The sequence below is a fragment of the Aspergillus clavatus genome, genomic scaffold, assembly GCF_000002715.2.
Source record: "Aspergillus clavatus NRRL 1 1099423829800 genomic scaffold, whole genome shotgun sequence".
In the NCBI taxonomy this organism is placed as follows: domain Eukaryota; kingdom Fungi; phylum Ascomycota; class Eurotiomycetes; order Eurotiales; family Aspergillaceae; genus Aspergillus; species Aspergillus clavatus.
In genome coordinates this window covers 1,771,323-1,794,129 of record NW_001517099.1, presented here as the reverse complement: position 1 = coordinate 1,794,129, position 22,807 = coordinate 1,771,323, and the positions used below count along the sequence as shown (strand labels likewise).

General features: G+C 51.3%; 12 protein-coding genes across 12 annotated transcripts, besides 1 other annotated feature; 6 read left to right on the top strand and 6 right to left on the bottom strand.

Moving 5' to 3' along the window:
• Positions 1-319: 319 nt before the first annotated feature.
• Positions 320-361: a microsatellite.
• A 387-nt stretch (positions 362-748) lies between these two features.
• ACLA_051030 (phosphatidylinositol-specific phospholipase C) lies at positions 749-2,200 on the top strand (the record flags this gene model as incomplete). The annotated part of the gene is made up of 1 exon (XM_001272056.1): positions 749-2,200. One exon carries the CDS (start codon positions 749-751, stop codon positions 2,198-2,200), a length of 1,452 nt encoding a protein of 483 aa, XP_001272057.1.
• Positions 2,201-2,557: 357 nt separating this feature from the next.
• ACLA_051020 (mitochondrial 54S ribosomal protein uL10m) lies at positions 2,558-3,625 on the bottom strand (the record flags this gene model as incomplete). Its single annotated transcript, XM_001272055.1, has 1 exon — positions 2,558-3,625. The coding sequence occupies one exon, from the start codon at positions 3,623-3,625 to the stop codon at positions 2,558-2,560; it is 1,068 nt and encodes a 355-aa protein (XP_001272056.1).
• Positions 3,626-3,974: 349 nt separating this feature from the next.
• On the top strand, positions 3,975-5,341 carry ACLA_051010 (anthranilate phosphoribosyltransferase; the record flags this gene model as incomplete). The annotated part of the gene is made up of 2 exons (XM_001272054.1): positions 3,975-4,313; positions 4,382-5,341. 2 exons carry the CDS (start codon positions 3,975-3,977, stop codon positions 5,339-5,341), a joined length of 1,299 nt encoding a protein of 432 aa, XP_001272055.1.
• A 424-nt stretch (positions 5,342-5,765) lies between these two features.
• Positions 5,766-6,103, bottom strand: ACLA_051000 (Rpo12/RPC10 RNA polymerase subunit family protein; the record flags this gene model as incomplete). The annotated part of the gene is made up of 2 exons (XM_001272053.1): positions 5,766-5,790; positions 5,898-6,103. The coding sequence occupies 2 exons, from the start codon at positions 6,101-6,103 to the stop codon at positions 5,766-5,768; spliced, it is 231 nt and encodes a 76-aa protein (XP_001272054.1).
• A 532-nt stretch (positions 6,104-6,635) lies between these two features.
• nar1 (iron-sulfur cluster assembly protein NAR1) lies at positions 6,636-8,501 on the bottom strand (the record flags this gene model as incomplete). The annotated part of the gene is made up of 2 exons (XM_001272052.1): positions 6,636-8,324; positions 8,397-8,501. The coding sequence occupies 2 exons, from the start codon at positions 8,499-8,501 to the stop codon at positions 6,636-6,638; spliced, it is 1,794 nt and encodes a 597-aa protein (XP_001272053.1).
• Positions 8,502-9,133: 632 nt separating this feature from the next.
• ACLA_050980 (uncharacterized protein) lies at positions 9,134-10,159 on the top strand (the record flags this gene model as incomplete). Its single annotated transcript, XM_001272051.1, has 1 exon — positions 9,134-10,159. The coding sequence occupies one exon, from the start codon at positions 9,134-9,136 to the stop codon at positions 10,157-10,159; it is 1,026 nt and encodes a 341-aa protein (XP_001272052.1).
• A 105-nt stretch (positions 10,160-10,264) lies between these two features.
• Positions 10,265-11,430, bottom strand: ACLA_050970 (putative formamidopyrimidine-DNA glycosylase; the record flags this gene model as incomplete). The annotated part of the gene is made up of 2 exons (XM_001272050.1): positions 10,265-10,781; positions 10,838-11,430. 2 exons carry the CDS (start codon positions 11,428-11,430, stop codon positions 10,265-10,267), a joined length of 1,110 nt encoding a protein of 369 aa, XP_001272051.1.
• A 624-nt stretch (positions 11,431-12,054) lies between these two features.
• On the top strand, positions 12,055-12,698 carry ACLA_050960 (MIX23 family protein; the record flags this gene model as incomplete). The annotated part of the gene is made up of 2 exons (XM_001272049.1): positions 12,055-12,127; positions 12,190-12,698. 2 exons carry the CDS (start codon positions 12,055-12,057, stop codon positions 12,696-12,698), a joined length of 582 nt encoding a protein of 193 aa, XP_001272050.1.
• A 728-nt stretch (positions 12,699-13,426) lies between these two features.
• On the top strand, positions 13,427-16,107 carry ACLA_050950 (peptide alpha-N-acetyltransferase complex A subunit NAT1; the record flags this gene model as incomplete). The annotated part of the gene is made up of 3 exons (XM_001272048.1): positions 13,427-13,508; positions 13,603-15,585; positions 15,644-16,107. The coding sequence occupies 3 exons, from the start codon at positions 13,427-13,429 to the stop codon at positions 16,105-16,107; spliced, it is 2,529 nt and encodes an 842-aa protein (XP_001272049.1).
• A 606-nt stretch (positions 16,108-16,713) lies between these two features.
• On the bottom strand, positions 16,714-18,229 carry ACLA_050940 (Tim22-complex subunit TIM54; the record flags this gene model as incomplete). The annotated part of the gene is made up of 2 exons (XM_001272047.1): positions 16,714-18,086; positions 18,139-18,229. The coding sequence occupies 2 exons, from the start codon at positions 18,227-18,229 to the stop codon at positions 16,714-16,716; spliced, it is 1,464 nt and encodes a 487-aa protein (XP_001272048.1).
• A 730-nt stretch (positions 18,230-18,959) lies between these two features.
• On the top strand, positions 18,960-21,090 carry ACLA_050930 (serine/threonine protein kinase CBK1; the record flags this gene model as incomplete). The annotated part of the gene is made up of 4 exons (XM_001272046.1): positions 18,960-19,570; positions 19,639-20,142; positions 20,243-20,719; positions 20,778-21,090. 4 exons carry the CDS (start codon positions 18,960-18,962, stop codon positions 21,088-21,090), a joined length of 1,905 nt encoding a protein of 634 aa, XP_001272047.1.
• Positions 21,091-21,797: 707 nt separating this feature from the next.
• ACLA_050920 (spliceosome assembly protein PRP11) lies at positions 21,798-22,679 on the bottom strand (the record flags this gene model as incomplete). Its single annotated transcript, XM_001272045.1, has 2 exons — positions 21,798-22,502; positions 22,566-22,679. The coding sequence occupies 2 exons, from the start codon at positions 22,677-22,679 to the stop codon at positions 21,798-21,800; spliced, it is 819 nt and encodes a 272-aa protein (XP_001272046.1).
• Between the last annotated feature and the right edge of the window lie 128 nt (positions 22,680-22,807).

The window sequence follows — 22,807 nt, the reverse complement described above, 5'->3', positions numbered from 1 at the left end:
ACATGGAAGACTGCTTTCTCCTTGCAAAGAATATCTTTAACGTAACCATTTGCTGAGAAATAGGCATTGATAATGTCCATGGTTGCGAATTTGCGAGCTCTTCAGTCCGATCGTTTTCTGCTCCGCTTGCGGTCCGGTACAGCCCCCACCATTCCATTATTATATCAGCACAGCGGAGCAGGATACAGACGTCCTTGGCACTGCCTGAGGGAAGCATCTTTCTGATTCAATGCAATCAATTGCAAATCCAGGGCAGGCTGTATATGCTGACTTGCTATTTCAATTAACGACCCACGCGATGGTCAATGCCAATCGAATGGGGCTTGAGGGGCTTGAGGGGCTTGAGGGGCTTGAGGGGCTTTAGGACTCCCAGGCACCAGGGAGAGATCTCAAACAGTGGAGGACACGAACCATTCCATGAAGTACCATTGGCGCAGGTTCCATCGTGGCGTGCTTTAGTGCAACTACGAATGCCAGGTCCCAGCTGCTCTTCCAACCCGCTAGGCCAATGGATGGTATTCCTCTGCTGGCATCCTGATATCTCTTGTCTGAGCCAAGCACTCCCGCTGGATTAAGAGGTTATTAGGAGCAGCCGCCTAGGACTAGATATGAATGCAGGGTTCCTTCATCCCCGCCATTGAAAAAAGACTTCCCTGTCCATATCATCTACTTTCATCGTCGACCCTGTAAGATATTCACTACACGGTATACATAGACGCTCAGACTGAGCGTTCAATTGTTGCATACAATGGTGGCTGAACATCTGACGATCCGCAATCTCACTTCCACGCCGATAACGCTCAAGCGCATCGAGCGTTTTCATCCACATAAAGATCCTCACGATGATATGCAATTTCTGGCTAGAAATTTTACTCGCATCCTGAACAATGTTACGCGCACGAATACGGCTGTGGCTGCGATCACCGATGACAACCAACTCTTTGCTTCAGAGGAGGTCGACATCCATGTGGAACCTTTCAAGGCGGTCCAGACCGAATTGCGCGCATTCATGAACTCAGACAAAGAGCGCCTGCGCTGGGTCATTGAAGCTGAGGGGGAGAGGCACCAGATCCAAACACCGGTTCCCACGACCGAGTCGGCCACTATGCGGGCATTGTGCGACAAACCCCGATTTGGCTTCACTGGAATCTATCTCACTGCCGCGTCCCATCTCACAATCTACTCCTCGGCCAATCTGCATGCATGGATGAAAGAGCTGAACGACAATACACTGCTCTCCTCGCTCTCCATCCCAGGCACCCACAATTCGCCAACGTGCCATGTTGCCGCGCCCTCTGTTCGCTGTCAAGCGGTTGGTCCGCGGGAGCAGCTCCAAAACGGCGTTCGATTCTTCGACATTCGTGTGCAACCTCAGTATCCGGAAGACCCGTCCAAGGACGAGCTGGCCCTAGTCCACAGCGTATTTCCCATCTCTCTGACGGGCCACAAGTACTTCCGGGACTTGATGCGCGAAGTGAACGAGTTCCTCGACAACAATCCGTCTGAAACGCTCATCATCTCCCTCAAGCGCGAGGGGCCAGGAAATCACACCGATGAACAACTCAGTCGCATCCTGCGTGATCACTATATGCGTCCGGGGAGCCGGTGGTACACGGAGCCCAAGATCCCTACTCTAGGCGAGGTGCGCGGCAAAGTCGTCTTGCTGCGCCGGTTCAACATCATCGAGGAGCTAAAGGAGGAGCACAATGGCCGCGGTTGGGGTATCAACGGAAGCGACTGGGCGGACAATACCCCGAATGCCACCTGCAACGGAGGACCGATCTGCATCCAGGACTTTTACGAAGTCCTCGAAACCAGCAACATCGACCTCAAGATCCAGTATGTAGCAGAGCACTGTGACCGTTCCAGCGGCCACTGCTACCCGTTCGGTGCGCTCCCGGACCCCGACGCGTCCAGCGCGCATCCGTTCTACGTCAACTTCCTCAGCGCCAGCAATTTCTGGAAGGTGGGCACGTGGCCGGAGAAAATCGCTGCCAAGTTGAACCCGGCTACCGTCGACTATCTTTGTCGGAGACACAGCGAGAAGGAGGACGGTGACTGGTCTACGGGTATCCTGGTCACGGACTGGGTCGGCCACGAAGGCGATTGGGATCTGGTGCGGTGCATTGTGGGCATGAATGCCAGACTGAAGTTGAGGCAGATGAGATTGGAGCAGGAGCGTTCGGATGACAGTGCTTAATCCCGGATGACAGCTCGTATGGATGTTGCACTGGAAGGTGTATATGGCGATATATATTCTATGCTACTATGATGTATATGAGTTCGGACTAGAATAGTTGCCCGATACGGACAATGAGGGTCAGGTAAATGTACATGCAAGGATTGCACAGATAACTAGCATCTCGTAAAGTCCACCGTATCGGCTCCTCGATCGCAGAGATGGAAACAGGCTGGATTCTCTTTTCCAGCAATGAAGATGAATCTCATTCTACCAGATGTATGCTTTTGATTTCAACTCGGGTAATGTGCTCTGAAATCGGAGAGATAAGTACAAGGAATATTATACATGAGATACCAGACAAGGAGTGCTGTGTCGTTAAGATTCATTCTTGTCCCCAGCCTCCGGACCTTTCTGCTCCTCCTCCAAGACGTTCCTCCGGCTCTCAAGAGTGAAGTAGAGGCTCTTTCCGGCACCTTCCAACGCGTTTGTGACGCTAGATCCCATGCTCTGCAGGGCCATAACAAGTTGAGACCGCAAGCCATCCATACCACCTTCAATGCTGCCGACCCACTTGGTCTGGTCGACATCGAACACCTGGCCATCTACCCGCGCAGCCAGCACGCTCAACTTTTGCAATCCGTTCTGGACGGACAGTCCGTGCCAATCCGGGTTGGCCTTGCGAGTGGGAGCGGGGAAGCCGATCGCCTTGGGGGCAAGGATCGTCATTGCGGCCTTCAAGTGCTCTGGCGACACCTGCGGGATGGAAAGGACGGCTATAGGGCCGACGAGAAGGGACGAAAGTTCATGTTTGCCTTTCATATGCAAGACGGCATCGTGAGCCGCACGGGAGAGGTCATGGCTCAGAGCGGGATCGTCCCTTGATCCTGACAGGGGAATCTCGGCGGATGTCTGTGTGACAGGGTCAACGGCCCTGGGAGGCTTGCCACTGGCCACTGTGGCCTCGCTAGGGCGGAAGTATTCGACAATACGCAGAGCCACTTCGAAGATGCTGGTCTGAACGATTTGCACCTTGATGTGAGGCGCAAGTGGTGCAGCTGTTCGTCCTTCGGCAGCAATCTGCTCATCAACCTTGTGCATAGCCTTGCTCAATTCTCGTCGGATCGCAGCCCACTCCACAGATTGAAGGTTGTCATGCTGGAAAAGAACCATCAAAGGGGTAGTACGGATTAGCGATGTGTATTGTCGGAGAAGCTGTGATCGTCGGTACTCGGGATTGCGGTGAGATGGAGGCTGAGAGGGAGGGTATCTGGCGATCGGAGCAGCGGACCGTGTCATCTGTTCCATTGACGGCGCTGGGGTAGTTGCTGTAGCCGCAGTGCTTGCACTCCGAGCAACGATTGACAACTCGAATTGGCAGACGGGTCTCTGTCGTCGAAACGACTGCGAGATGCGGCCATTTGTGAGCCGTAATCTAGGCGGCATGGTGGATCGTATTATTGCAATTGAATGCAGGGATTGATTCGGTGATGGAAAAGGCAGGATCCAATTAGCTCTAAAGCAATTGAACAAGATCCCGACGGCTGCGCAAATGTCAATCGACGAACTGCAAGACCGCGAAGAAACCAAAATCTGGAAGAAAGCCAATGGGTTGCGTTCCTGAATCGGAATAGTCGGACCTGCGGGCGGTGGGATTCTGCCAGGTACCAATGACTCCTCCGCTTGTGCAACAAAACGTGTGTAACATGGACGCTCCCCCCTTATTTAACCCTGAGTTCAGCTGAGATTCCTTCAGGGGCTTTGAGGATTGAAGATTCAATCCATCATTGACAGAATGTCCATCAAAATGTCGGCGCATGAGTTCGATCAGAAGCCTGGTCAAGTCTCAATATCACCCCTCCTTCAGAAACTAGCCTACCCCACGACTCAGGTCCCGGTCGATGCTTCCGAGATCGCTTCAGCTTTTGGATTGATCTTTGAGGACCGTCTATCAGCCATTCAAACTGCTGCTCTTTTGACGCTTTTGCATTCTACAGGTAAAGATCGAGATGCCCAAGTTATTGCGCTATGCTCCCTTCGAATGAGAGAGGCTGCTAGCCAGATTGACAAAATATCGCTGGAAAAGGCCATTAAGGCCCGGGGGAGGAAGGAAGGGAACTACAATGGTGGCTTGGTGAGTATACGATGCATTTCCAATGCTGAGATATCCGCGCTGATTCTGGATTGTGACGATCTTCTTAGTGCGATATTGTTGGTACTGGTGGTGACTCACATTCTACGTTCAACATCTCGACGACTGCCTCGATTATCACCTCACCACTGCTCATGATGGCCAAGCACGGCAATCGCGCGCAGACCTCCTTCTCTGGCTCTGCGGACGTCCTGAATGCGATTCCTCCGATTCCCCCGAAGATCTCTGCAGTCAATGCCGAAAATCTCCCTCAAGTGTATGAGGCTACGAGCTACGCCTTCCTTTTCGCCCCGAACTTCCATCCGGGTATGATGTATGCCAACCCGGTGCGTCGAGGATTAGGCCTGCGAACTATCTTCAATCTCATGGGTCCCTTGGCAAACCCTGTCGATTGGGCTCTGGAAGCCCGGGTGGTCGGTGTGGCTTATCAAAGCCTGGGCCCCGTCTTCGCTGAAGCGTTGCGCACCAGTGGAGCCAAGAAGGCTCTTGTCGTGTGTGGTGCGGAGGACCTGGATGAAATCAGTTGTGCAGGTCCAACAAACTGCTGGAAACTTTCCGAATACCCTAACCCTGCCTACGATGATTCGAAGGAAGCAGAGTGTTCGTGTGACGACGAATATGTCCCTCGTACTTTGACCAAGATCGAGACCTTCCAGCTTCACCCGTCTGACTTCGGTCTGCCAACTCACCCTCTGAGTGCAGTCTATGGGAGAAAGATGCCCAAGGAGAATGCGGCCAAAATCATGACCATTCTGCGAAATGAGCTCCCTCCGGATGACCCCATCTTGACCTTCGTGTTGATAAATGTTGCCGCTCTTCTGGTGACCTCCGGTCTCTGTGAATCCGACACCAGTAACATGGGCCCTGGCGACGATGGTAAGGTGATTACCGAACGGGGCCCTGGTGGCGGACGCTGGAAGGAAGGTATTCGACGAGCAAGATGGTGTGTCGAAAGTGGTGCGGCACTTAAGTGCCTGGAACAGTTCGTCGAAGTCACGAACCGACTTTAAGATGTGGGCACATTCTGCAGGCAGTGTAATGTATGATGTCTTTTTCCATTTCGGGCTCTTTTCTTAAATCCTTGGTTATGTCTAAAGATCAAGCTGGACAAATGTTATATATTGGATAGCGGGGGATATGGGAATCGCAAGAACCATATCAAGCACATATAAAAATCCCACATGAAAACAGGTATTGTTTAAAGTTGCTAAAAGCCATAGACTCGAACGTAGGACTGCCGCCAATTTGATATTCTAGCGATCGCGTTTCGCCTTGTCAACTGCCTCTGCACAACCTGTCACGCAGTTTTCGCAAATGTTCCAACACCGAAATAACCAACTCCGAAGCGCCACAGAATGCACATCACAATCGTAAAGAGAACAGGCCGAGGCTCCTCCAAATCCGTGTTCGATGATTTCCATCACCCCACTCAACTCAACGAGCCTCGAACTGGACCATTCTACCCAAGCGAAAGAAAAAAAAATAAACGTCAGCCCCTGACTCTTTTCACTTCCCCAAGGATACCTCCGACAGACTCTTCCCAAGCCCAAAGCAAAAAGAACTCACCTCTTCGTCCTCTCCTTGTACAGCACCCGGTGGCCACAATCCTTGCACCGGATCTGGTCGCCTCTCTTCAGGGAGACGCGCGCATTGCACTCGCCGCAGAGGTAGGCGACAATGGGGCCGTCCGTGGAGCCGGCACCGAGACCGCCCTCAGTGCCGAAGGCGTTCTGGGCGCCGAGGGAGGGAACCTGATAGGCTTCGCGAGACATGGTGATCGGATATGTTGAGAGATGGTTAGGGAGGATTATGGAGAGGTTGCTTAGATTTGAGGGTGAAAGATAGCCTTGAAGAATGACTGGGAGGAGAGAGAGGCAAGATGGATCTGATAGTGTCACTTTTTTGCTTGAATGCTCTAGGTTGCTTTGTCAGCTTGATAGAAGGTTCGGTGACAATAGACTAACCTCATAGGGATTAGTTCGCTATCTTATATTTTCTGCCTTAGGTGTCAATCTCCTATAGTATGACTTGAACATTCGCAGTGACATGTCAGAAATTTAATGCATCGTTAGGCTATACCCTAATCTATATACGTCTATATTTACCCTATACATAAGGCTCCCCGTAGCCAACCGCTGTAACATACAAAATGAATCTCGACGTTGGTGTCTCGAGCTTGTCTCAAGCTGGGTATCTCTCCATTGGCATAATTCGTAAACCAATGCATAGCTGCGCTCTTCCCATCCATGAATTAAACGGGTATATGAATAGTTCTTGGGATGAAATAAGAAGGAAAAGGCAAAATCACCAGCCGCCACCGATCTTACTGGCCAATTCGACAACACGGGCAGTATCGTTCGGACCGGTCTGGGTTTTGCCAACGTCACTCTCCACCTCGCGATACGACGTATATGCCAACTTGGAGAGGGGGATGTTCATATACTCTGACCAATGCTGCAAAACCCCATGGATCTCGGCATCCCTTGAGATGACAGATGCTGGTTCGCTCGTCGCAGGAACTTCAGAGTCCGAATCTGCAGAGTAATATGCCTCGTCGACCCGAGCAAGCCAAGCTCGCTGTTCATGGGGCGTGGGCTTCAGTGCAGCCTCGGGTGGTTCGGTCTGGGATTCAACCGACATGTTCGAGGCAGCTTCCCGTGCGTCCTCTATTCTCACTTGTCCACCGCCATTGGTACAACCACCGGGACAAGCCATTACTTCCACATATGCATAATCAGTGCCCGACCCGGCTGAGGCTGCATTTCGCGAGGCCAGCTGTCGTCGACTTCCACCTGCTGAAGTCGCAGATTGCCTGGCGCCCGGAAGCCTCGACGCACGTGCAGGCTTCAGCTTTCTGACAAGATTTTGAATGTTTCTGAAGCCATAGTACCGAGCCGCTTTCAAAAGAGGCTCACCTCCAGGAGACATGAGCACATACTCCACTACATCGGCGTTCCGCCCCCGCTGCGTCACGATTTGACTACCAGGATTCTTAGCTTGGAATGTTGTGAGGACATGGTGAAGGTAGCCTCCAGAAGTTCCCGATGCGGCCGTTTGGCCCGATGAGCGCTTTGAGAAGAGAAATGAGTCCAAGGACCGATCGGGGAATGGAGAGTAATAGGATCTCGGCAAAGGTTTCAGTGGTAATCTTGGGAGTGAGATCCCTCTGGATGCCGCCAGTGTGAGAAGCTCACGACTAGTGATGACACAATCGACATCGCGGACAGGGGTGTGTGGTTCAGAAGGCGTCGGCCCCCATGCACTATCCGTGAGCTCTTCGCGACTTGCTTCGAGCTTCTTATCGAAGCACGGCATGATTGCGAGATGCCATATCCGAGTGGGCGAAATGCCAAGTGCTTTACTCAACACTGACTTCAGAAGTGTGCCGGTCAAGGCCTGCGGAGACTTGAGACGAGACAAATGAGGAAGGATGAAAGGATGTGTTTTCTCGGCGTAACAAATCCATCCAGGGCAGGCAGATGATAGGATTGGTCGCTTCGGAAGAGTGTTGAGCGGATCAATAGATGTCAACGAGTTGGCGACTTCATCCGCGGTCAGCGCTAACACGGCTTCTCGCATGGTGTTCGTGTCAACCACCCAGGCGAATCCATTGTGGAATTTACCGCCAGCCCTGAGACCCTGAGAACCACTGAGGAACTGATCAATCATACATTGCGCCTCCCTCTCTGAGATACCGTATGTAGTTGCCAGGCTAGCCCTTACCTGAGGGCTTACACTGGCAACAAACACACGGCTCTCACTATCAGCCGTCTCGGTTGTCTTGATATCATCCTGACCACTTTCGTTGCTCAATCGAAATTCCGGGTACGCGTCGAGGGTATTCAGAACTTCTGCATGCGATTGCAGGGAGATCAATACGGCTTCCGCGCTCGTGACACATCCGGAGCATGCAAGGCAATCGGTCAACGAGATCTGCGCAGGAGGGAGATTTTCTGGTTGGATTTTGTCTTCCTTTGTCACTTCATAGGGATTCTACAAAATTAGAAATCCATGTCAGCCCATTGGACGATCTGTAGAGATAGCATATGAGATCGACAGGCATACCTCTGACTGGGATTCTTTCTGTGGCAGTGTTTCTACGGGCTTAATGCAAGCAACCCCGGGAGAAATGAAATCGTTCAAATCGTCTGCTGAGAGAATTGCACTCATTGTTGGAGATGGGATGTGGCTAAGGGATAAATTCCCCCACTGAACGATAAGGTGCTACCAGTATTTCGGATTTGGCTGGGAATCTTTGGCTGGACTTCTTTATCGTCAATGAAACATGCAGTCCCGGTGGATTCAACGACAAAGAAGAGAACTTCAACCCCTTGAGATTAATTTGAATAAGAAGTTAGATGTTGGTCGTGAACATAAAGAAAGACAAGACTAGATTTCTAATAATCTTCATTCTTTGGTTATGATTGCGGCTTTGTCATAGTGGCGATGTGCTGCTCCGCCCCGCAATCGGCGCTGATAAGCTCGCCGCCCGCCGAGACAAAGAGATAACTAGTTGACGATTGGAGGTTGAACTGAATTGCTGGTGACCTGGTGCTACAAGTTCTTTGTCGATACACAGTTCAGGTTGCAAGTAAGCTGTGTTTTTTATTTTGTTGCATTTGGAGGCTTTGACAGGAGGGCTAAAGACGGCAGAATGGCAGCCACCTTCGCCAGAATGCACATATATACCCAAGAGAGACATGCAAAGGAATCGAGGAATGTAGTTTCCCAAGTCTCTCGGTGTTTCTGTTTCTTTAAAGAATAATAGATTACTCGATTCATTATCCAGATCACCCCAAACCATGGCGGATACACAAGGCGAGAGCTCCACCCAGCAGAGAGTCACTCGACCACGCAGAAAGAGGGCGGCAGATGTCGACAATGATGAGCCTGAAGCATCCACAGCAGTGATTGCAGATGAAAAACAAGCAAAGCCACGAGCTGTCAAGGTGGCCAGAACACAGGTGACTGAAGAGGAAGACGTTGCCAAACAGCGCTTGAAGCTGAGAAAAGTCGCACAAGAGACGAAAGGCATCATCCCGTTCATCTTGACGTTGATGCCCCAAGCTCCGCCCGATGCAACCTATTATTCGACTATAGGAGTGCCTCCGTTGGATCGGAAATACTGCCCCAAAGTGCAAACGCTGGTGAAAGTGGTAGAAGGGGATACTTTCGATACTGCAATCAATCTCGCCAATGCTGCCCAGTTCCTCAATCACAAGGATACCACACCTGTCTGCGTTCTGAATATGGCAAACGCGACGCATCTGGGTGGAGGTTGGGAGGGTGGAGTAATGGCTCAAGAAGAAGCGCTCTGTTTCCGGAGTTCCCTCAGCGCGACTCTTAACCCGGACTTTTATCCCATGGAACCCCTGGGTGCCGTTTACTCGCCGAGCGTTGTTATCTTTCGGGAAAACGTGCTGAAAGACCACCGCTGGATGGATTTGGGAAAGACTGAGTGGCTCCCCATTGTCAGTATCATCAGTATGGCAGCGATGATCCAACCGTCACTTGATGAGACCGTGAAACCGCCCAAATATAAGAACCAAAAGGATCGAGAATTGACGAAAGGCAAGATGCGACTCGTTCTGCGCATGGCAGCAATTCACAATCATCGGAGGCTGGTCTTGGGCGCTCTCGGCTGTGGTGTTCTTCGGCATCCCAAGGAAGAGGTCGCACATTGTTGGTTGGAGGTCTTGCAAGAGACGGAATTCAAGGAATGGTTTGAAGCTATCGTTTTCGCCGTCTATGATGGCCCCCAGCAGAAAGCTTTGGGTATTGGCAATTTCCGGACATTTCACGAAATCTTGGATGGAGCCCAATTATGATGGGGCAGTATTCACTTTCGCACATACATTTTTTCAATATAGCCGCAGTTAGAAATTGACATGTGTGGGGATGAAACACGATCATCCAAGATGCGATTGGGGTCGTCATTTCCTCAAACGTGTGGAACGCCGTCTTCCTTGCGTGATTGACTCTGCTTTTGATTCCACGGCATCCTCGGATGGTTTACTTCGTCTGCTCAATCCTTGCTTCTTAGGCTTGGGCTTCTCTTCAACACCATCCACTTCCTCCTCTTTTTCCACGGCCGTCGCACGCTTCCGCTTTGTCTCACTTTTTGGGACATCGATATCTTCCTCGCTAATGTCCTTAGCAACGGGGCCAGTCTTCTTTTGAACGCTTGGGACTACAGCACTTGTCCTGCCTCCCACAGTCAGGAAGATGATTTTCTCCCCATTGGGCAAGACTGAGGTATGATTCTTCTTTCCTTTACCCCAACGGTATTTGAACAGCCAGTCCTTAGGGAATTGTTCCGAATCGGCCAGCAGGTGCACTGCAGTTGTGCAGACATAATTTATCGAAGAATAGAGCTGTTTGATCTGCTCATCAGTAAGGGTATTGCTATATTGCTCCGGATAAATCTTTGCATGGTACAAGATCTCGTCGCTGGATAACAATCAGTTTCAAACGTAGGTTGAGCTGCTCGTGATTGAATAGCTTACCCCATCCAGTTCCCTATTCCACTGATGTTCGCCTGATCCAGAAGAAAGACCTTGACAGGGACCTTCTTGCTCTTGATCTTTTTCGCCAGCCACTCCTCAGTGAGAATGTTTTTATCGAGGATCGGATCTGGTCCATGATTCTTGAGGGGACTATATTTGCGGATATCCTCTGCTGGGCAGTCCACGAGGTGGACCCTACTTAATCTGCGAACGTCGACGAAAGCAGCCTCTGTTTTAGGCTCTCCGTCTGTTTCGAGAAGGAATTTCCAGTGTTTGGGTGGCCATTCCTCGTCTTCATGTTTGTCGCTGCGATAGTAGTATGTATCAACACCGTCAAACTTGAGCCAGCCAGACATCCCAAAATGCATGACAGCATGGGGAGGTTCCGACATGATCATCCAAAAGTATTTGCCTTGCTGTCCTGCCGAGACAACCCTTTTCCCCTCCATTGCTTTCTGGAACTCCGAAGCACTGGTCCCAGCCTTGCCGTACACGATATCATCGTTCGTCGTAGTGACTTTGGTAAGAGTTTTTCCAACGACATATTCTGAAAGAAAGTGCACTATCCGGGAAACCTCAGCTAATTCAGGCATAATGAAAAGAAAAGGATGGATTAAGCAAGAAGTTGAGGTGATAAGTATCTAACTTTCAATGGAGCTACCACGGATAGATTCCGAGTCTGTACTGGGACCCCCAAGATTGACCAGGAAAGCAGAGTAAAATATGCAAATCTGAGTAGAAGAGAATGAGGAGCTCTAGATGAAGACTCTAAGCACAGTTTTCAAATTCAAATTCGACAGAATCAGCAGGGTTAACACGAGATGTTATATGAGACGCGTCAAAGCTCACGCAGTCTCGTGATCTGTGAAGCTATCTAATAAAGTCAGCTTAGTCACTATCGATAAGAGGACTCTAGCAGCTGGGTCTGACACCATTATGCCCTCCGCGCTTCGCCGCTTCATGACTTCTCACAGCCCGAGCAAGCTTGCGATATCAGATGATAGTTTGAGAAACTTCCAATTTCAGGCTTTTGAGAGACCGTATCAGCCAGTTCAAGTCACTAACTGCTGCTGTTCAACTCGTGATTATCCCGCCCAGCGGTTGCACCTACACCTAGCCTGCTAAGTTTTAGTCCAGCCTTCAACAAACTGGACTGGTTTTGGGTACCGTCTAGAACTGGGAAAGAGGCTGAGCTACGGGCCTCTACAGTAGGCGGAATGTCTCGGACATCGTCGACATCAGCTCCCGGGCTGAGTCCCCAGTTCTGTTTCAACGAAAGGGTGCTTAGAGGTACGCTCGGTTCCGATCTATTCGGACTTGGGAACCCAGTAGGCGTGCGCTAACTCGAGCAGATTTCCTTCGGCTTTCCAGAGGCACGATTGATGACTCGATCACACAAAATCTCAATGCCCTGGTCACTCCTGCGCAGAAGGGGTTTGATCCCTCATCAACTGCAGTGCGCCAAACGGATTCTAGAGCACAACCGATCGACCCAGAGGCGTGTCAGAGCTTCAAAGATAATGTCTTGTTTCCGTCGTGGCAAACTCGCTCTGACGTACTTAACTACTGCGCTGGAGTGGCGACAAGTCCAGACCCTGACGATCCAGATCTCATTTTGCGGGAGACAGAATCTGCCAGGGACCGAGAGCGAGTTGTTGATGAGCGGTTAGATCCGTATTCCGCACGATTCTTCCCCCGAGAAGCACGAACCGAGTCACTAGCCAACTTGATTCGAAACCAGCGCACGGTCGAAGAAATCATACGTGCCCGAACATGGGGTTTGGTCACTGAACGATGCAACGACTCAGCTATGACCTGGGAGGAAGCTCTCAACAGCTGGCGCGAAAGACGACGACATTGATGATATGACTGCGCGAGCGCCTACAGACCTACTTGAATCTCTACTCTTACCGGAAGATACTGCACAAGCCTCTTCCGCATCTGGGTGATCTATTGATTCGGCCGATTTTGCCATGAATTGAGGATGTGATGCTCATATACAAGTGTATATAACTGTACGATAATTGCATATTAAGGGCGTTGATTGTTGCATCCTGTTATTTACGTTAAGTACTGATAGTCAATTTGAAAACACGAGTAAAGCTTCCATTCCACCAATGGCACGCAATAGAAAGATTCCATAACCTGATAAGAACAATAGAAGAGTCGCACAAACAAGCATTGCTTCTCGTACAGGGTTCTCTGTGCTGCATCTGCACGCAAGCGTCGTTGTCGTCTCGGATAATTATTTCGTCTGGCGCCGATCAGCCTTTGGATGAGAGCGAGGGCGGTCGCAAAGCGGAATAGCAAGAATTGGCCTTCAGCTGTGTTTCAAATATTCACTGGAGATAAGAATCACAGGGCCTGTGTAAAATTAAATCACAAGATCAACAAGCAACTTGTCATCTGAGGTTGTTGCCCGCAGCGATCTCGGGAGAAGACCACCTTTGGTCGCCTGGTCGTCATCCTATCTAGTTGTTTCCGGCCGGAAGAGCCCACTCCCCGCACAACACCCAGCTTCGTCTATCTACACACAAGTAAGTCACTTGGCAGGACCTTCACCTCCGCCAACCTTGCACAACAGCCACCATGCCGCAGCCTTTGAGTTCCAAGGATGCGTCCTCCTTCCGACAGGTGGTTCGCCATTATGAGACCAAGCAGTATAAAAAGGGTGGGTTCCGTTCCGTGCCCAAATTGAGTCACCAAGGCCTTCCGTACAGCTGGATCTGACTTGAGACGGCTGACTTCATTGCGTTTTTGTGTAGGCATTAAACTCGCTGATCAGATTCTGCGGAAAACCCCTAATCATGGCGAAACCCAGGCGATGAAAGCGTTGATCATGAGTAACATCGGACAACAGGAGGAGGCATTCACGCTGGCCAAGGAAGCCCTCCGGAATGACATGAAGTCGCATGTCTGCTGGCATGTCTACGGCTTGCTCTACCGGGCGGAGAAGAACTACGAGGAGGCGATCAAGGCGTATAGATTCGCATTAAGGATTGAGCCCGAGTCTCCGCAAATCCAGCGCGATCTTGCTCTGCTCCAGATGCAGATGCGGGATTACCAGGGATATGTGCAGAGCAGGAGTGCGATGCTGCAAGCTCGGCCGGGCTTTCGGCAGAACTGGACAGCTTTGGCGATTGCGCACCATCTGGCTGGCGATCTGGAAGAGGCGGAGAAGGTTCTGACGACATACGAAGAGACTCTGAAGCAACAGCCGCCAGTGTCCGATATGGAGCACTCAGAGGCTGTCTTGTACAAAAACATGATTATGGCGGAAGCGGGCAAGGTTGAACAGGCTCTGGAGCACCTTGAAAGCATAGGATACAGGATGACGGATGTTCTCGCCGTGATGGAAATGAAGGCGGACTATCTTCTGCGACTGGGCCGAAAGGTCGAAGCTGAGGCGGCCTACACTGCCCTTCTAGACCGAAACCCGGAGAACTCGATCTATTTCGACGGTCTGATCCGAGCCAAGGGGATTTCCGGGGGCGACCACAAGGCGCTCAAGGCTGTATATGATACTTGGGCCGATAAGCATCCCCGAGGTGATGCCTCTCGCAGGATTCCGCTGGATTTCTTGGAGGGCGAAGAGTTCAAGCAGGCAGCCGACGCATACTTACAACGTATGCTCAAGAAGGGCGTGCCGTCCCTCTTTGCGAATATCAAGTCTTTGTACACCAATCCCGAAAAGCGCGACACAGTGCAGGAGCTGGTGGAAGGCTACGTTTCCGGCGGTGATTCGACGCAATCAAATGGCACTACCGATGAACAGGCCAATGGTGATAAGAAAACGGATTTCATGGCCTCGGCTCATTACTTCCTGGCTCAACACTACAACTACCACCTCAGCCGCGACCTGGCCAAGGCTATGGAAAATGTTGAAAAGGCCATTGAACTCGCCCCCAAAGCTGTCGAGTACCAAATGACCAAGGCTAGGATATGGAAGCACTATGGGAACCCCCAGAAAGCCGCGGAGGAGATGGAGAAGGCCCGGCTTTTGGATGAGAAGGACCGATATATCAACTCCAAGGCGGCCAAGTACCACTTGCGCAACCATGACAACGAAAAGGCCCTCGACAATATGAGCAAGTTCACCCGGAATGAGGCCGTTGGAGGAGCATTGGGCGATCTCCATGAGATGCAGTGCATCTGGTACCTGACCGAGGATGGCGAGTCATATTTGAGACAGAAGAAGCTTGGGCTCGCTCTGAAGCGCTTCAACGGTGTGTACAACATCTTCGACGTCTGGCAGGAAGATCAGTTCGATTTCCATAGCTTTTCCCTCCGCAAGGGGATGATCAGAGCATACGTTGACATGGTACGATGGGAGAATCGTTTACGCGAACATCCCTTCTATACCAGAATGGCTATTGCTGCCATCAAGGCATATATTCTTCTTCATGATCAGCCTGATCTGGCTCATGGGCCCCTGCCTAGCGGCCTTGACGCCTCGGGTGATGCGGACAGTGCCGAGCGGAAGAAGGCTCTCAAGAAAGCCAAGAAGGAACAGCAGCGCCTAGAAAAGATCGAGGCTGACAAGCGCGAGGCGAGGAAGGCTGCTGCCGCCACTGCTAAGGGCGCTGATACGGAGACGAAGAAAGAGGATCCAGATCCGCTAGGCACCAAGCTCGTCCAGACACAAGATCCCCTGGCCGATGCGCTTAAGTTCTTGACTTCCTTGCTGGAGTACAGCCCCCAGAACATCGAGGTGCAATGCCTTGGATTTGAGGTATACCTGAGAAAGAGTGAGTTCGGCCCTTGAGAACAATGCCCTTTGCTATTATTGACTGACATGATTTCTAGATAAACTCGCACTTGCGCTCAAGTGTCTCTCCGCTGCCCATGCAATCGATGCTTCCAACTCCACTGTCCACGTCCAACAGCTCCGGTTCCGCAAAGCCCTTGACAGTCTGTCAGAGCCCCTTTCACCCGAGGTCGCCGAGGTCGTCAATGCTGAGTTCGATAAACTCCTTCCCAAGTCGCAGGACCTTGGAAAATGGAACGAGTCTTTCCTTTCGACCCACAAGGACAGCGCCCCACACACACAAGCCGGCCTCATATGCCGCCAGCTCCTGCAGCCAGAATCCAAAGCCCAATGCGAAAAGGACCTCACCTCTACACTTGATCTGAGCGACATCTCCATTGAGACGGCGCTGGCGGGTCTGGAGATGCTTCACGAATGGGGAAGTGACCAGGCTGCGAAGACCGCATATGCCGAGAAGGCCAGCAACAAGTGGCCTGAATCGTCGGTGTTCCAGCTCAGCTAAATGACCCCCACGACTACATACTCTCCGGCCGGATAATACGAGGGAAAACTTTCTCCTGTTATCACCCCTCAAATGAGTTACGAGTCCCACGAGTCTCTCTTTGGTGGGATATAGTTCAGTCGGTCCGCCGCCTCGTTAACACTCGATTCACCATCAAACAAATGGCAGAAGAAATAGGCACATCCGCAGATGAGGACATACAAGAAGTACAAAAGAATATCTAGTTCGACAATAGCGAATTCACACGAACCGAATCATGTAAGAGTAGGATGCTCAAAATCTTCCCCGCGTCTTTTTGCTTTCGACTTGGGATTTGGCTATTTTTCAATGAATCCGATATTGCTGTATACCTGCCTTCATCGTTGCCGCTTCATATGTCGTCTAGATGGATAAACTCGTTCCTAGATAATACACAAACCTTTTCGTGAACTCGGGCAGCTTGAATAGGACGAAGCTATTTCTGTATGAGGGTGGGCTACAAGGATGTTGTGAATCGTTTGCAGTCGCAATAATATACAGTCTAGGAGGAGGCTATAATACATTCAAGCAGTTGAGATTTCCGAACACATGAAAGCTGCAGAAGCGAATGACCCGTTGTCATGGAGCTCATAGGCCATCCTCTCCGTCAAGGTTACCGATAATCGGCTTCATCTTGAGAGCTTCCTCATCCTCGCCGTAGCCGTACTTGACCCACATGCGCTTCCAGAAGGGCACGGGGATGGGTCTCTCCTCTCCTAGGATGTATTCTGTACTCTCGGCGAGGCGCTGTGAGCGTGCCTCGTCCTCGGGGGACAGGAGGGATCGCTGCATGCGGGAAGCGATGCGGGGGTCAAGGACGATTTCGTTGAGCCATTCGCGCTCCTTGTCCGGGTTTGTCTCGTCCTTCTTGTGCACCGATTTGTGCCATTCGGACTCTTCGTGCTCAAGGACGGTCTGCTGCTCGTAGCTGGAGGAAGCGGTCAAGTCATCGGAGGTGGAAACGGGGGATGCGCCAGCTTCGACACTCGCACCGCTGAGTTCGGAGTCGGAGCTGAAGGAATTGTCCTGATAGGGTCTGCTGGACGAGGCGAGGACGATTCCGGCGACTTCTCGTCCAATATCATCGGCCAGGTGGCGTCGGTTCAAGTAGCGATAGAGTCTGATGGGGGTGTTAAGGAAGCCCAGGAGATGGGGGAACTGGATGGGAACGGAGCTCTCAAAGGATTGTGGAAGGGTGGCGGGAAGGCTGTGTGATGAATATTCGGCAGGAAAGATGTATGCTGGTGTCGGTCCGGTAGGCTTGGCTGGCTTTTCGTCCTTGTTCTCCGGTTCCTCCTTCTTCTCCGTAGTCTCTTCAACAAATTCTGCCACAGGTGCGCCGTCGGCAGGTTCACTGGCCGCTGGTACTTCCGCAGAAGGCGAGGGTTCCTCTGTAGGTGTCACTGGAGGAAGGGGGGGATCAAGCGGCCCGAGCCAACCCTCATGGAGACCCCGAATGTATTCCCTCCAGGTGTGTCGTCCAATGACCAAGTCTCCTTTGGGGCCCGGTTCTTCTGTGACGCCAATCCTCTGTCTTGCATCAGCAATGATATCTTCGTTGCCGATCTCCTCCACGACCGAGCTAGGCTCGCCGGCCTTTCTTCTGTGCTTGCGGATCCGTTCTGCAAGCATGGCGCGCACATCACCTTCCCTTCTTCCCTCGATAACCACATAATCTAGAGCTGCGGCGACCAAGATCGGCTTGACATATTCCTTAAAATGATCGCGAGCAACACGCAGCCCATCGCCAGGAGGGGCGGCCAGATACACCGTTAATTTCCGTCGTGTCTCGTCGATAGGGAGTATCTCTTTCGAGATATGCGCCACCAAATCACTCCACTTCTGTTGTACACGGCGCTTTTCGCGACGATCATAGATGATGGCAGCTGACAAGGATCCGGTGATTGTAAAAAAGATCATCCAATTGCGAGACGGAAGTTTAAACCGTAAGTTTGGCATTCCTGCGAGACTATTAACGACAATTGACAACGCATCGAATATCCTGAGTATTACCGAGCATTCTGAATGCCGGGTTGACTGGCTTTGGTGTAGGCTTTGTCGAGGCATTGGGAGCCTTTTCTGTGGCCGCGGAGGGTTCCGCCATGGCTCGGAGTTGGGGTAGAGTCGACGAGAACGACGAGTGTAGGATTGATGAGAGAACTCCGGTCGAGTATATGGACTATGATATCAAGCAAGATTGGAATAGGGTTTCAGGAGAACCGCAAGCAAATTTCTACCCGAATAACTCGGCATGACCAGCCCGTAGTGCCAGTGACCAGCCAAAAAAGTTCGGGATACTTCGAAAGCTCCGCGGGGCGATGTTTATCCGGGCGGACTCGGAATGGACTAGCTCGCTAGATCACATGATAGCCGGAGTGGTGCCTGACTGCCTTGGTTGTCTTGGCTCTGGAGAGTTGTACTATTGTACACCTTGTACGGAGTAAACTAAACACTTTTACGGATAGTATCGACTGATAGGTTCAACATAGACTCCGTATCAACCTGGTCCATTTCTCTCTCTGACACGCTCATTGTTTCTTCTTTGGCCTTCTCGGATCTCTTCCAGTCAGAATTGTTTTTCTTCCCTGATCTGTGGACACTCGGAGACTCGTGCGATCTCTTCTCCCCTCTCCACTATTATTCTCCCCCCCTCTCTCCTCGTAACTACTCCTGACCCTGAGCCACCGCTTCTTTGAATAGTAGCTTTGCCCCCCCGCTCCCTCTCCCTTTGGGTTACAACTCTTCGCTTCTTCATCTCGACAAAAAAAAAACACCTTTTGTGTTTTCCTCCTAACCGTCTATAACGGCCTGGTAGCTGGGAAGGACGTCGCAAGATGGATCCCAACAATAATCGTCTTCACCTGAATTTTGGGTTTAACGATCGGAATGGATACAATAATGCAGCGGCCAACAACCGCGCATACCCAACGACCCCCTCCGCCTTTCCTCAGCCGATCTATCAGAATCAAGCCCCTCAGGATTATGTCAACGCTCAAAATAATGGCGGTTACAACCAGGGATACTTCATGGCCAACCCTTATCCTCCCCAGTATGCCCAGGCACCTTATGGTCAACAGAATTTGGCCTCCCCCCAACCCGCGTACCAGTCACGGATGGCATACAACGCCAACGACGGGACCAATGGGCTCATTCAGCAATTCTCGAACCAGGACTTGAATTCTCCGCGCACAGGTTTCTTCGGTCGTTCTGCGTCTCCTTCTCAGAGGCCTCGCACCGCCGGCTCTTCTGCCCCCGGACAGCAGCAACCGAGCCATCTAGCCCCCCCCATGCCTCGGAGTCCGCGAACCCCAGCTGAGAATGAAGAGCTGCAGCGCTACCCCGAGCGCTACTCGGAAAATGTTCACAAGCGTGGCAAGGCAGCAAAGGAGTTGGTGAATGTGTTCTTCCATGAAAACATTGAACGGGCACGCGACCGCAACATGCGGTAAGTACTTATTGAGCCAATCCATGTTCCAACCCGATGGAGATTGCTGACAAGTTTCATTTTTACAGTTCTGCTGAACTCGACAAGATGATCCGCGACCCCAGCATCCCCAAGGATCGGAAACGTCAGGAGGGGGAGATTGCTGCACGGAAGGAGTCCATTTTCCTCCGATTCCTACGGACGAAGGAGACGCCGTCGAATTTCCAGACCATCAAGATCATTGGAAAGGGTGCCTTTGGTGAGGTCAAACTTGTACAGCGGAAGACTGATGGCAAGATCTATGCCCTCAAGTCGCTGATAAAAACCGAGATGTTCAAGAAGGATCAGCTGGCTCACGTTCGTGCCGAGCGTGATATTCTGGCTGACTCCAAGGACAACCCGTGGCTTGTGAAGCTGCATGCCTCGTTCCAAGACAGTGCTTATCTTTATTTGCTCATGGAGTTCTTACCCGGTGGTGATCTGATGACCATGCTCATCAAGTACGAGATTTTCTCCGAGGACATCACACGATTCTATATGGCGGAGATCGTCATGGCTATTGAGGCCGTCCACAAGCTTGGTTTCCTTCATCGGTAAGTTGCCTCCCTGCGAGACATGTTCCGCGCTCTCGTTCGTTGCTGCGCTCTGTAATTTGCAATGTAAATTGTCAGCGACTAATCTATACCTTGCCAGTGATATCAAACCTGACAATATTCTGCTTGACCGCGGCGGTCATGTCAAGCTCACCGATTTCGGTCTCTCCACTGGAGGCAAGAAGACCCACGACAACTCATACTACCAGAATCTCCTGAAGAACTCGACGTCGAAGGACAAGAATCGCAATTCCGGGTACTTCAATGATGCGATCAACCTGACGGTATCGAACCGTGGACAGATCAACACTTGGAGAAAATCCCGCCGAGCTATGGCTTATTCGACCGTCGGCACACCAGATTACATTGCTCCCGAGATCTTCAATGGTCAAGGATATACCTACCTCTGCGATTGGTGGTCTGTTGGTGCTATCATGTTCGAGTGTCTTGTTGGCTGGCCCCCCTTCTGTGCCGAGGACACCACCGACACATACCGTAAGATCGTCAACTGGAGGGAGTGTTTATACTTCCCCGAGGAACTTACACTCTCGCGCGATTCAGAGGGACTCATTAGAAGGTATGGGTTTTTTAGTGCCCTCTTGTTTTCGATTCGAAATACTGATTGTGATTTACAGCTTCCTTTGTGACCCCGAGCACCGTATTGGAAACGAAGGTGGCCAGTTTGGCGGTGCTACTCAAATCAAAAATCACCCATTCTTCCGTGGTGTGGTATGGGAGCAGCTTCGCAATATCCGTGCTCCCTTCGAGCCGAAGCTTAGCTCTAACATTGACGTTTCCTACTTCCCCATTGATGAAATTCCACAGGAAGATACCAGCGCCATCCATCGTGCACAGGCCCGTGCCATGCCGGAGGAGCAAGAGGCGGAGATGAGCCTCCCGTTCATCGGATACACATACAAGGCATTCAATGCCTTCCAGGCGAACTGAAATTAAGAGCTGGCCTTCGAACGTCTGGGTTTGTGGATGAGCCATACCGGGGATTCTCAGAGCGGGCGGGCTTGCGCGGAAACCTTAGCAGTGGTCCATCCTCAGTTCCAGACGGTGAATATTCGTCCCGTTTGGTCTTCATCATAAGCACATAGCGCATCCGGATTTTTCTGTGATCATGACCTGAGCATATTTGTTTCATATGCATTATTCTTTGTCGCAAGACGACAGCTGCTAGGTCTGAACCGTACCTAGCAGCAGTGGACCACATACAAATGCATTATTCTTTGGTTGTCAAACTCCTACAAAATATGCAGTGCATATCATGGTTGAAATGGCTGTTTGGTCCTCTATCCCAATCGTACATATGGCGTCCATGCCCAATCCGTTTATCTGTAATTGAGCTGTTTTGGATGTGCTGTAATCCGTAGTCCTTGAAAAGAGCCATAGATCAACCCTCATACCATCTATGGATTCCGAGGGATCAAAATCTTACTCCTATAAACTACATGAAGGAATGGGAAGGATATCCATGTAAATTAGTAGACAGTGCTTGGCAACCCATATCAATTCAAACAAGACGACAAACTCAATCTGATAATGCATTAAAGACCCGACAATAACGCCTGAACAGAAGCCCCAGTTGAATTGTACATGCCATGAAAAACTGCTCAAGAAGCACCCGTACTCCCTCATCAGCGACTTTATTAGATTCTGGGTTCCAACGGTGCCAGACCCGGAACACCACTGAAACGCTCCTCGCGCTCAGTCTTAAACATGATTTGAATCCAAAACTCCTTACTATCCTCATCAAACCAAGTCCAGTAGCGACCGTCCCTCCGATCAATCTCCCTTGCCTGGAGCTTGAACCCACAGGTCTGATACGGCTCCGCCGCAACAACGAGGTACTGGAAGTTCTTGTCTGGCGGCTCCTCGACCTTCTGCTCAAAAGCGGACATGAAACGCACGCGCGGGGTGACACCCGGCGTGATCTCCTGGTACTGGAGCTGGAAAAGCAGACCCAGCTGCCTCGTCAACGGGTCTCGGATCTTCGTGATCTTGTAGCCGGGCCGCCCGATCTTGATCGTCTGCTTCTTGACCTGCACACCCATCGCGCCGGGCAGCATCGAGGGATCCTGGTTCTTGCCCTCGCGCTGCTCGCGCGCCGCACGTCGCGCCAGGTTCGTCTGGTGCTTGCGGCCCTGGGTGTGGGCGAGGTAGGAGCCATCGTTCTGGTGGACCGTCAGGCAGAGACGGCACTCGAAGCTTCCGACGTGGTTCTTGAAGAAGTACGGGTCCTTGTCTAGGTCGATCGTCTCGAGAGCGAGTTTGCGGAGACGCTCGCGACGGTCTGCGTTTGTTGCGGAGTGGGATGCGACACCACCGCCACCGAATTTGGAGCCTGCTCGGTTCTTGATGGGCAGTTAGACCTGGTCCTGGTTTAGATGTTGAGGTGAGATGCACGTGAAGCTTACCTGGTAATCCATCTTTGAATCGCCTTCGCCAAATAAGCGTAAAAAGCGTTTAAGAGGCAGACAGACGTGGGAGGTGCAATAATGATAAGCTTTCGACTGGAAATTCAACGACATCGCGATATACCTGCTTATGTAATTACCATGACTGGCGTTTTATTGGACGGGACGATATCAACGAATCCGCCCAGCAGCTGGCGAAGATGAAGCATCTCCATTTGAATCTATATTGCCATTCGGCTTGA